The sequence below is a fragment of the Gopherus flavomarginatus genome, chromosome 2, assembly GCF_025201925.1.
Source record: "Gopherus flavomarginatus isolate rGopFla2 chromosome 2, rGopFla2.mat.asm, whole genome shotgun sequence".
Taxonomy (NCBI): domain Eukaryota; kingdom Metazoa; phylum Chordata; order Testudines; family Testudinidae; genus Gopherus; species Gopherus flavomarginatus.
Genome location: NC_066618.1, coordinates 116,935,160 through 116,948,528, shown reverse-complemented (window position 1 = coordinate 116,948,528; position 13,369 = coordinate 116,935,160). Strand labels below are relative to the sequence as shown.

General features: G+C 42.3%; 1 protein-coding gene across 1 annotated transcript in view; it reads left to right on the top strand.

Moving 5' to 3' along the window:
* Positions 1-13,369, top strand: part of SLC9A3 (solute carrier family 9 member A3) — a 72,308-nt gene that overhangs the window by 44,886 nt on the left and 14,053 nt on the right. The window contains exons 5-10 of the mRNA XM_050938176.1: positions 1,557-1,734; positions 2,715-2,935; positions 5,410-5,612; positions 6,217-6,306; positions 8,839-8,909; positions 12,088-12,217. Of these exons, the coding sequence (XP_050794133.1) occupies positions 1,557-1,734; positions 2,715-2,935; positions 5,410-5,612; positions 6,217-6,306; positions 8,839-8,909; positions 12,088-12,217 (893 nt within the window). The remainder of the gene's footprint in view (positions 1-1,556; positions 1,735-2,714; positions 2,936-5,409; positions 5,613-6,216; positions 6,307-8,838; positions 8,910-12,087; positions 12,218-13,369) is intronic.

The following is a 13,369-nucleotide window of genomic DNA, read 5'->3' as shown; positions in this document are numbered from 1 at the left end:
CTCTAGCGGAAGAATTTTCCTCCTGAGTAGCAGCTCTGGGTGTTGGGCTTGGCCTCCGAAATTTAAGTAATAGTTGCATTAGATGGTTAAGACTACCTGACTTGACAACTATGCATATTTTCTTCCTGATTCTGCCCTACCATCCCTACCCTTTTGGAGCCATTCCAGCAGAACAGCTGTAACCAGGGCCCTCCTTAAGCACACGCAGTGCTGCATACGTGGCAACACCAGTCCCAACGACCAGCCTATCTTTTGGCCGGCCCCCCCTGCAAGGGGCAGGGCTGTCCCCATGGGGGTTGGGGCCCCAGACAATTCCCTTGGCCCTGCCTCTTAACCTTCCCCCCCCCCCCCGCTCTGCCCCAGGCCTGCCCCCATTCCACCTCTTCCCCCAGCAACCCCACACTCACCAACAGGGGTGGGAAGTGGAGCAACCCAGCCCCAGCCCGCTCTACTCTGCCATCTCCCAACCATGACACTCTGCTTCCCGCTGCTGGTGAGTGCAGGGGTTGGGGAAAAGATCACCCCCCGCACTCGCTGGCAGCAGGAAGCAGAGAGAGGCGGCCCCAGCCCACTCCGCTTCCGTTGTCCCGGCCCCAGCCATGTCGCTTGGGTTGGGTAAAGGACCGCCCCCGGCTCTCACCGGTGGTGGGAAGCAGAGCACCACAGCTGGGAGCTAGTGGAGAAGAGTGGGCTAGAGCCGGGCTGCTCTTCTTCCTGCCACTGCCGGTGAGTAGTGGCCTATCCCTTTCCCCAAGCTCCTTCCCCCAAGCGACATGGCTGGGGCCGGGGCAAGGGATGCGGAGCTGGCTGCTCCCACCCCCCTGCCAATCCCCTGGGCCACTCTGGGCCTGTAGCCCCCCCAAAAGTGGCCCCCCATACCTCCTGTCTCCCAGACTCTGGGTTAGGGGAGGCCTGGGCCCCACATGCCCCCTCGCCCCGCAGGGGTGCTGCGTAGGGCACCCAAATGGTTAGGGACGGCCCTGGTTCTAACCCACTCCTTTCCTCTAGCAGGAGGGCTTTTGTAGCCGCAGCATTGTAGTTAAAGGGTTATATAGATATATATATTCCCCATCTGTTTTAAGTAATCAGGATTTGACAATGGTTACCAAGCAATGTTGTCTAAGATGTTGCAGTTCTTTCGCATTCTAAGCATAGGGAAACATATTATTTTATGTACCACTGTGTTAATGGTGATCCAGGCATATAATTTTGTATGCGGTCTGGGGAAAATTTGTCTTTATGGCGTAATGAGGAAATTTGTTTAGGGAAAACTCTTGGATTTTGAGCAGTCTCACTGTGGTGACGTCTAACAATAAAACCTCCTGTTTCCCTGAATTTCCTTGAGAATTCCATATACATACAAAGCATTCAAAAGTGATAAATATGTGTTTGGGGTGGTTTTTTAGGTAGCTGAATTATGTCTCAGAAAGATGGGGTTCTACACCATCCCCCAATATCGTTAACCATTTGATAGGAAAGCCAGTAATAATTAAGCCAGTTAGAAAGTACTGAATTTCTTTCAAAACCAGTATAATTTGCATTTGTCCTTGTTTCAGTGTCTTTCTTTGTGGTGAGCCTGGGTGGAACATTTGTTGGCATTGTCTTTGCGTTCCTGCTCTCCCTGGTCACTCGCTTCACCAAGCATGTCAGAATCATTGAACCTGGATTTGTGTTCGTGATCTCATACCTGTCCTACCTCACAGCAGAGATGCTTTCTCTTTCTGCCATCCTTGCGTAAGTCTTTTATTTTATTGTTCTCCCTGGCAGTGCTGGAGATGGAGTGTGGTTTTTAAAATCAATTAAATATTAGATTTAAAGCATAGAGGAAAACTAGAGAATACTACACATAAAAAACCAAAGACCTGTTCTTAAAATCGTGATCATAAGTAAGCAATGGGTTACAGATCTAAAATACAGCCTTGAAAAGGAGTGAGGTTTCCAGGGTCCGCTTTGCAGCATGAGGGCCCTTACTGTAGAATATATTTATTTATTGGTCCCATATATGAATGCTAGTGCTTTGACTGTGACTGCATAGAAATTCAAATTTTCATTCTGCCACAGAATTTGTGATTAACACAAACATTTTCTAAAGTATGAGACAAAGGAGAGTATTGCTCTGACAAGCTGCGCTCTCTACTTGCAGATTTTAAACTGTCAAATATTATATTATTCTTTTAAATTTTCTCCACATGGCCAATTCCCCGGTAATCAGCTAACTAGGTGTCAGGACAGGCAGAGTAAATTTGCCTGCCCTGTGTTGAATCCCAGTGTGATCTTTCCCCACTGCTGTTTGTTGGTTCTGAGCATACCTTCCATCTCAGTTTTACCTATCCACTTTCAGTTGTTATTAGCCTCTACTGTTTCACAGGCTCTCAACCAGAGCAACACCATAGTCAGTATTTTCAAGATCTGAAAAATCTACTGCAAATGTCAACTTAGGTTTATATCTAGTGTAAGCTTGAAAGTACTGACTGTGAAATAGTATGGAAAGTTGAAAGGCAGAGACAGCTGGAGTTTTGTATGAACTAATTAAACATTATCTTAGGGGGTGGGTCTTTGTGGTATGTTTTCTTCTACAGTATTCATTTAAATGCATTTATTTATTTAAAGAATACCAGTTGGAAGCTTTTTTTCCCTATATGGCAACTAAAGTAGAGAGAGAAATATGTTGCAACAAATATTATTATTCAAAGAAATGATGGGTTTCTTTTCAGGATAACTTTCTGTGGTGTCTGCTGTCAAAAATACGTCAAGGCTAATATTTGTGATCAGTCTTCTACCACCGTGAGGTACACCATGAAAATGTTGGCAAGTGGATCTGAGACTATCATATTCATGTTCCTGGGCATTTCAGCTGTAAATCCAGACATCTGGACGTGGAACACAGCTTTTATACTATTGACTTTGGTCTTCATCTCAGTGTACAGAGTCATTGGTAAAAAAAACTGTCATTCAATTTTTGCAGTGTTGATGCAAAACGTATTTTCATGCTATATAGGATCATGGCATTTAGGGGCTTGTGCTTTTTGATATGCACCCATAGTTCTCAGTAATCTCAACTGAAGTTATTACAACTGATGGTGGGTAGGAGAATAGATTCTTTAGTAAGCTTCATCATTTGCTGAAATCATAGACTGTTTTAATCAGATGTGTCAGGTGGCACATCTGAGTCACCCAAGAACGAATTTCCTGGATTTTGCTGGCACTTGCAAATCTCTGGGTCGAACGGACTTTATGCTAGAACTTCTACCTAAACAAAAGGCTTGCACTTTTTGTCAACCATCTCTTTACTCCTCCCTCTTCCCTTAGTTTTTTTAATTCTATAATTAAGAGATTATATTGAGCTAATTTTATGCTTGGCTTCAAGCTTGAGACATGGTGATGTAAGGCCCAACACAATTATAGCTCATATTCACTGGTATACGGTGCAAGTGATTTCCAATGGCTGGTGAGAAACAAAGAGTGAGAGGCAGTGCTACTGCACCCATTTGGTGTATTGCAAAATAGCAGGGATTAGCTGTCATTTTGTTGGCACTGTATAAATGATTCACTTTCAAATATGTCAAATTCCAAATAATGAATACGAATTTGCTAGGGTGTCGCTTATGTTCAAGTCAGTACTATTTAACCATTGCTTTGTTAAGTAGCGAAAAAAGACAGCCATGCAATATGCTGAAGTACTCCTTGAGCGGAATGTACTCGCGCACATTTGCATACACTGACACCCAGGAAAGAATTGAAACTTGGCTTGTGAAGGCTTCAGTACTCAAGTTCAAAAAAAATACAAATAAAACCCTTTAGCTAGATGGTTGCTCTTGCCTTTTTGGTTTGAGCCTCCTGGTGCATGAGTGGAGGGTCTAACCCTATGTCCTTCCAGATAGCATTCTGCATAGCAAACTGATAAGAGTCTAATTAACTACCCCTCCCAGCAACCACCGGGGTTGTGTGCCACTTCAATAAACTGTTACATCCTTGACTGTTAGCGTTTTTGACATAATCCTGGGTAACTAATGGTGTTGCTGTATTGTTGGAATATACACAGGGGCTCCAGTACGAGTCATCATCAATAGCCAGAATAACATTTACAAATATCAACAATGACAATAAGTGTCAGTGAAATAATTAAACTAGATGGTTGACTAAAAACGCTGGAGATATGGTGATGTCAGGCCTTACATAATTACAGCTCATGTTCTCCTGGAGGAACCGCAGTGGTGTCCTGAATTTCTTTACAAAGATCCCTCCCACCACCAGGCGAGGCGCACAATCTGCACTCCTGAGCACAGGGACTACTTCTGGGGAGAAATGCACTGAAGGAGAGGGATTCCTGTCCTACTACAGAAGGGAGCACATAGTGAGTGCACCCCTGTATGGGATGATGCAGCACTCAGTGCCTCTGCACAGCTGGAAGCTCCATGAGGCACTGTACCTTGTTGGTCTGCAAGTCCCCACCCCAAGCTCTTGCAGAGGGATACATCTCTGCAAGGACCCCAATGTAGAGTGCTGGTGTAATGCCACAATTTAGCTCCTGAGACACAAAAAATCTGCAGTATGACATGTTAATGGTATCACATTGCCTCCTGAAATCAACACCGTTATAGCATCACTGTCTTCTTGAAAATAACAGAATAAAATGTCATAAACCATTTTTTACTGCACTAGAAAGTCTGCTCTACTCTTCTTCCTCTGTTACATTTCAAATAGCACCACCCAGGAGGCCAGCCTGATGATATAATAGTAGTGCACTGTGTTGCAATCAAGGGGTGTAAAATGAGGTCCTCACGGATTGTGGCAGTGGAGAGCTGAAGAGATATAGGTTGAAATCTTGGCCCCACTGACGTCACTGGGAGTTTTAATGGTTATGGGAGGGGTGGAAGGGTCCCAGAGCTCAGACTCCAGCCAGAGCCCTGAAGTCTACACAGCAATTCAACAGCACCGCAGCCCGAGCCCTGTGACTGTGAGTCAGCTGCGGGCTTTTCTTTGCTGTATAGACATACCCAGTTAGGGTGACTGGATAGAAAGCGTGAAAAATCGGGATGGGGGTGGGGTGTGATAGGTGCCCATATAAGAAAAAAGCCCCAAATATTGGGACTGTCCCTATAAAATTGGGACATCTGGTCACCCTATACCCAGTGGGGCCAGAATTTCGCCCAGTGTTCCCACACTGCAGGGATGTGACTCCTGAATTAACCCTTCTGGTCAACACTCAGAGCAGCGTTGCTGATTGCTGGAGAGAGCTGCATCCATTTCCTTTGGTTGGACACTAGGGGGGCGGTCACAAGGATGCAAGACCTTAGAACCTACTGAAAGGAAGAGAGTAATGAACGTAACGGAGAGTTTGTTTTTAAAGGAAGATGGTTAATCCATTTCTGTTACACTTCAGTGAGCCTGTGACTTTTGTTTTTATAGGTGTAGTGATACAGACATGGGTTCTAAACCACTACAGAGTGGTCCAGCTGGAAATAATAGACCAAGTGGTAATGTCGTATGGTGGACTACGGGGAGCTGTTGCTTTTGCTTTAGTTGCACTTCTGGATGAGAAAAAAGTGAAAGAGAAAAACCTATTTGTCAGCACAACTATCATTGTTGTGTTCTTTACCGTTATATTCCAGGTAATTGAATTACTTGCTTCTGCTTCTTAAAAAGAGGAGGAGGAGGTCCAAAAGGTATGGACGTGCCCCTCCATTTAAAGCAGTTCTCAGCTGCAGGTGAGGTACTGTTTCAGTGAGCCAAAAACATAATTGGCTTTGTAATTTTAGTAGCAAAGATCCCATTTTATGTTTTCACGTGGCACCACAGGGGACAAAACGCAATTTGCTGTGTGCTAAAAAATGTTCAGCCTTAACAACTGCTGTGTATTAATAGCGCTCAGGTTAATATTTGAATGGGTATCCTTCCCCTCAGTTGAATAACCAAGAGAAGCAGTCTTTTTACTGGTAATTACAAATATTAAATTGCTTTACCATATGCCCTCTGATGCATGTTTTTAAAGGATATAAAAAAGGAATGGAAAAAACATAATTCTACATGAAATCACAATTTCTGGATAAATAAATCAACATTTGCTTAAGTGGAACTAAGGTGACTGACACTAGCTAAGGATCCAGCTCAGATAGATTATAATGTTCTTAACACGTCAGCTTTTCAGAACAGATTGAGAGTAGATTTATATTCTTTGTAAGATTTTAAAATTGTTGTTAATGTCTTGTTATCTAGGGTTTGACAATCAAGCCTTTGGTACAGTGGCTAAAAGTGAAGAAAAGTGAGCACAGAGAGCCCAAACTGAATGAGAAACTCCATGGCAGAGTAAGATTGTAATAGCAATATCAGGGGGGTTTGTGATTCCAGTAGAAATGACTAGAGCTGATCAAAAACCAGGAAAGAAATTTCATGAAATGATTTCCCCTTTTGACAAAAACTAATTTCAAGATCAAAGAGTCTGTGGCACCTTATAGACTAACAGACGTATTGGAGCATGAGCTTTCATGGGTGAATACCCACTTCGTCGGATGCATGTCTATAAGGGCTCTTTGCTGCTTTTACAGATCCAGACTAACATGGCCCTCTGATACTTCAAGATCATAGTAATTTTTATTAGCTCTATAAATAATGAACTGGCTTGCCCAATTGTTTTCTGGTCACTCTTCACATTGCTTGGCGGGATGCCCAACTGGCTACGTTTTTTACTCCCTAAACCCTCTGGGGATGGGAGACAACCTGCTCAGCCTTGTGGGGCAATGGTGCCCATTATTGTTCATGTGAAGAATTAGTGGTTGGGATATAGGGGCTTGATTTTGGGCAGGTCAGTTGAAGCATATGAAAATAAGTTTACTGTAAAGACAAAACTTACACAGATAAACCAATATTAAGAGTTTAAGGGACAATTAGCGGGTAAGCAATTATGAGAACATATAACTTGCATATTACATAAACAGTAGCGTATAGTCCAGTGTAATTGCTAATTTACAAATTGGCACAGACAGGTTTCTAATCAAGACCGAATGCTCTTCACATCCCATATGTCTTGCACCTTTGCAGTCCTAGAATTTTAAAGACTCTTCACCTTCAGATCTCTTGAAATTCACCTTTAGGAGAAGGTCCTAATACACTTTTTACATAACTCCTTCCTGTACTGAATATTTTCCTAGCGCTCAAGGTCAGAAGGGACCATTAGATCATCTAATCTGACCTGTATAACACAGGCCTTAAATGTCACCCAGTTGAACCCAATAATGAATGCGGCCAATCTGCATCGTTCTGATAGTTTTAAAACTAGAAGTTACCTAGTGTGAATTAGTAACTCGCACCAACTTTTCATTGCAACAGTGGATAAGTTATACACGAGGGAAAGGTAACCAATTAAGCATGTTAACAGTTCAACTCACAAACTCAGTACTTACCTGTGTCTGAAAATTTAATGAAAACAAGAACTTTTGATGTGGCCTTAAGTTTTTTCATTTAGAGAGAGTGCCAAGTCTGAGAGGTGTGTCCCATTCACCTCTGCCTCTTTGGAAACCTTAGTCTGGTCCTGCGTATACCACTGTGGCCCCCTGCTGGATCCTTACGTTTCAGTGGACTCCAGTTCTAATGCTACTGAATACATCTGATGTTGAGCACACTCTTGCTTGTCAGCTGAGATGGTGTTTGTCTTCAAGAGAGATGAGAGGAAAGCTTACAAAATACTCATGGCAGAGAAGGAAAAGAATACAAAACACCCAGAAGTACCCTATATATTTTGCTCTTTCAGAGTTTCCTGCCACATAAAGTCATACCTTCCAGCTGTGTATTTGTGAAGTACCTTTGGTGTGTGAGTGACAAGTTGAGGGCTACGTTATGGCATTAGCCATAGCCCTTCTTTAGATGCAGTGCAATGCTGCTCCACTACAGTATGAGTTCCAGTAGGGATTGTGTCTCAGGGAAGCACAATGCCTCCAGGAGCTCCTAGGAAGGGCACCCAATGCACCACCCTCAAGATAGCACAGTGTACATTCCCAACCAGTGGTAACGAGATACCTGACTTATCACACCTTATTTTGTACATCCCTAACTCTCTGCTGTATAGATCTGGTGAGGTGATCTTGAGCATCATGCATATATTATATTCAGTAGTAATGCTGATCAAGTGCATCAGTCACAGTGTGCACTAATCTAACCCTGTCATGCTGTAGATCTCCAAGAAATCAGTCAGCTTTTCAGAGTAAAGATTAAGAAGGCATAGAAACGAAAAGTCAAATTCTGCTCTCAATTATGCTGGTGTAAATCTGAGTGGGAGTAATTCCGCGGAGTGGAGTTACACCAGTGTAAATAAGGAACAACTGAGGACAAAGATTTACCCAAAGTGTTGAGTGTTTTACAGTGATAATAAAAGAGGATTGGTACTCACACTACACTGAGGGAAATGTTCATTCTCAAAGAGTATGGCAAGGAGCTAGAAGCAACAAGAAAGAAACCTTCAGCTGATTTAGAAAAGACAAATGGCTCATGCACTTTTGAAAGCAAAAAGGAAGGAGATGCAAAAGCGGGGTTAGGATGAAGGGGCAATAAAAGTGAGAGTTGACAAAATGGGGTCTGATTCTCCACTTATTTAGATTTGAGTAAATCAGGAGTAGTCATTGGATAGCACTATGATAGAACTGGTATGAGAGGAGAATAAGGGCCTGGATCTGTAGGAAAATGAGATGCTAATCTCAGCACACTCATGTAAACAGGAAGTAATTCCACTGATATTCATAACCTTGTTCTGGATAGACACCAAATCTGACCCCATATGAATTAAGCTATTTAATAGCAATGCTCTTAACTTCCACACAATGTTTATTTTATGTTCCTTTTTGATAGGCTTTTGATCACATTCTTTCTGCTGTTGAAGACATATCTGGACAAATAGGACATAATTATCTGCGAGACAAGTAAGTAGTGTTACCTGCCCTTATTTTACTGACCTGGGATATTTAAGGAAATGGCAATGTATTAACATAGTGGTAGCTTTGCTTACATCTGTTTGATGAGTGAAATGGGTATTTAGGGAATAACTGAATGGAGACAGCTTGGGTGACACTGGTCCCTTCCCCCTGCTCCACCCCTCTCTTCCCACTCGCTGACTTTCTGAAGTTAATCACACTAGATAAAAACCACATTGTTGCAAAAATGTGCATTACCTGTGCAGTTAGTAACCATTTAGAATATTCAACAGGAAGATTTTTTAAAATTCTAATATACTTCTCAACATTGATCCAGTTTGTTTACATTTTTGCATTCCATTCATCTTGGAAAATGAAACTACATTGGCTATTTTCATTGATTTCATCACTGTGAGAAAGACTTTAATGGCAATTCACAGATTAAACATCTTTGCCCTCCTCTGCTTCAATAATCATTTCCTGGAGAACCAATTTTGTTTATTTTAGATAGAAAATCCCTTTTGTAAACTATGACTTTTAAGTCTTTGAGGCTGTCCAAGTGAAATGTCTGGGATGTTACCACCATCTTTTCAGTTTATAACACTTTAACCGGTTGATAATCCCTCGTGGATTTTGGGGACTATCCATCTCCCACCAATGGAACCTTTTCAGTGTCACAACTAAGGCCTGGGATTAGGCCTTTGCTAATGTTATCATCCGTATTTAGGGATCTATGCCCGTGTAGAATTATTTGAGAGGTGGCCATTTGCACAGGATTTGAACTGAACACACAATTTTAGCCCCTCTGATGCCAACTTTAGGAACCATATTTGTGTGTATGGGAAAGGATGTTAATCTGTTCCAAATTGAAACACACAAATGTTACCTCCTTGGACAATAAGTTCTTCAGCTTCCAAATATTTTCACAATTTCATTTCAGTGATATAGAATGGATTATAATGAAAGTGCTCAGCAACAACGGTGATGGGCAGACTTTGAGAACTAGAGCAGGGAAGGAGAATAAAAGGGAAAAGACTATATAAACCTGGAAATGTAGTTTCTTATAGTGCTACTTGAAGATGGGAAACTCTTTCAGCCGTGGGCTTAAAGCAAACTCTCTCTTTCCCCTCTGTTCAGTGTAGCACTGCTGCAGTGGGGCTGAAATAGAGAGCTTGGAGAGACCGGAAGTTTGAGCAGAGCGTTGTTCAAACCAGCTTCTGAGGGAATCTGGAAACTCTGGAATCTGTACAAATGTCACCAATTATGGTTTGTTCCACCATAATAGATTACATTTGTACACCTAAGGTAACATTTAACGCTCCTTAGCGTAGCAGAGTAAAGAGAGATTTCTGTTTGTTCATACAATGATGTATTTATGAGAAGCCATTTTCCCTTGGGTAACCAGGAATCCTGTCCTGGGTTTGGGTATTGGGAATGAATTTCTGACGATGAGGAAATAAGAGGACATTTCCTCAGATGTGGCGCGTTGGCTGTGATGGTGATGAAGCTGAGGCTTTTTAAAGTCGCAGGCAGACAGAGCCTGACTACTTCAACGTAGGAGGGGGGCCTCCCTGAAAAAGGAGGAAAGGCCCGACCTAACCTAGATACTTGGCTGACTATTCACTTTGGTGACCAAGATCTCCTGAATAATGCAATCTAAAAGTTACTGAGAACAGGCACCACCTCAATATCTGAGAATAATTCACTGGGGCATGCAGGGGCTTCTCAATGGGGCCAACCTACAAGACATTGGGGAAAAAAATCATCTATTACTGAAGGTAAACTCTTTTACATAGAAGGAAAGAGATTTTTAAACTTTTACTGTGAGGGTTCCTAAAGGCTCTTAAAGATACAATCGAATAGTCAGAAGTAGAAAAATAAAATGGCATTATTCCCTGGTGTATTGTATGTCCTATTGATTTTGAAACTAGAACCATTTTGTATACTCTAATTACAAACCTCTTATTGCTGTTGTTCTGCAGCAGCTGTGCCTGGTGACTGCACCTCTCAAAAGATAGTTGTGAATTGTGTAACTCCATATAAGGCTTTTACAAATGTGCTTTAACTGTTATTTACAGAAATAAAGCAACAAAACATATTTCCCTGTGTTTATTATCCGATAAGGTGTACAGTAACTCCTCACTTAAAGTTGTCCCCGTTAATGTTGTTTTGTTGTTACATTGCTGATCAATTGGGGAACATGCTCATTTAAAGTTGCACAATGCTCCCTTCTAACATTGTTTGGCAGCTGCCTGCTTTGTCCACTGCTTGCAGAAAGAGCAGCCTGTTGGAGCTGGTGGGGGCTTGGAACCAGGGTGGACTGGTAGCCCCCCTATTAGCTCCCTGCTCTCCTAAGTTCCCTGTGCAGCAGCTGCCCAGCAGGCTATCAGTTGCCAGCAGTTCAGCTGTCCCTCCCCGCACTGCCTTGTGCTGCTCCTGCCTTCTGCCTTGGAGCTTCTCCCGGGAGCCTCCTGCTTGCTGTACAAGGTAGGGGGGAAGGGGTGCTAAAGTCAGAGTGTCCCCCTCCTCCCTGCTCCTGCCCTCCCCTTACCCCATCTCCACAGAGCAGGGAGGACATGAGAGGGAGCTTTCTGGCAGCAGCTACTGTCTCAGCTTCCTGATCTAATTAAAAAGGAAATGTACTTAGAGTGGGGTCAGTGTACTTAAAGGGGCAATGGGCATCTCTCTCACACACAGGATGTGTGTCTCTGTGTCTGTCTGCCATGCTGTCTCCCCTCCCTCCATTTCTGCTGCCTTGTAGAGTGTGAGGCTACATTAACAACAATGTATTAACCCTTGAGGGCTCAGCTGTTCTAGTTTATCATTTAGCAGTAAGGCATTCCCTGGAAAATATCCCACCCTCTGACTTCACCACCTCAACCAAGCTTCACAATCATCATTGCTGTATATAGTATTAAATTGTTTGTTTAAAACTTACATAGTCGTTTGGTGAAAAACATTTCCCTGCAACACCCCCTATTTATATTAATTATTATGGGGAAATTGGATTCGCTTTACATTGTTTTGCTTAAAGTTGCATTTTTCAGGAACATAACTACAATGTTAAGCGAGGAGTTACAGTATAAAAATGCTTAACTCAAAGGAATAGCTGTTCAAACAAAACTAAAAATGCTAACTATCATTTAAATTGATTGCTGCTGTTAAAATTCTTTGTTTAAATCACTAGGTGGTCCAATTTTGATCGGAAAATCCTCAGTAAAGTACTGATGAGAAGGTCTGCTCAAAAATCAAGAGACCAGATTCTTAATATTTTCCATGAGCTCAACCTGAAGGATGCTATTAGCTATGTGGCTGAGGTACTTTTAAACATCTTTTCTTACACACTGTAACATCATATTTCTTTGTTTTAAATATTGCAGGATTTCTTAACTTCCATGTATTAGGAGAGCTGAATCAAAAGCAAATCTACTTTTACGGTGAAATGGTATTTGAAGTGTATTGTGTCCCGTTATTACCTATTTATGTCATCGTGGTCCACTGTATTACTTCTAAATTCCTCAGTACCACTGGGTCCTGTATATGTCACTGTTCTGTTCTGATAGGTATCATTTAGAAGCTTGGTTTCTGCCTCCGCGTGCGCCAAGTAGTACCATCGTTTCACGGAAGCTATGCAAGTGAGCATGTGCTAGTCAGCATGTATAAAGGTGGCAGAATCTGGCTCCCTGTGAATAATTAAACAAGCAGTGGCTGAAGCAATAGTGTGCTTTCCAGTGATGGCTTGTGCAGAAATTCAGGTTAGAATAAGCAGTGCAGATGGCAGTTGCAGACTGAGAGCATCTGGGTGCTAGCCTCAAGATTGAGCTTATTTTTGTAGCCAAATGAACTACAAGCTTGATAAAGAGCTGGGGTTTTGTTTTGTTTTGTTTTTTGGTTCATTAGCCTTCCAAAAAACTAACACCAAAACACAAAACATTTTTGCCGCACTAGCAAATTCAATGTTACTCATGGGCAAAATCCAAAATCTTTTGGAATGATTCCCAAGCTTTTTCATTTTGTGAGCCTGTCACAAGACAACAGTCTTTTCTGGGACCAACTCTTCCTGCTCTACCACCTATTTGTTGGTTCTCTAATCTTTTAATTCTGCGGAACACCAAGAAGGACTCCAGACACCCCAGTCTGAGAACAGCTGGCCTCTCAAATTCCTACAATTCCTGGATACCAGCAGGCGAAAAATCTCCTTGTTATTTTCCCCAGTCTAGCCCATTAGTCTGGATATTGAGCAAGAAGGCTTCATTGATTCACGGCACATAGGCAGTCTTCAACTAATAGCTAGAACCACATCTAGACTGAGAGCTTAGGTCAAAATGTCTTGTTCTAGTTATCACACACAGAAAGGCCTCCAGAAGTATAACTGCAGGTGAATGTCCACAGAAGGACATTTCTACCTGTGACCAGAAATATCTGTAGCCCCATTTCATGCATTTAAGTGTCATGGGAGTCATTTAAAA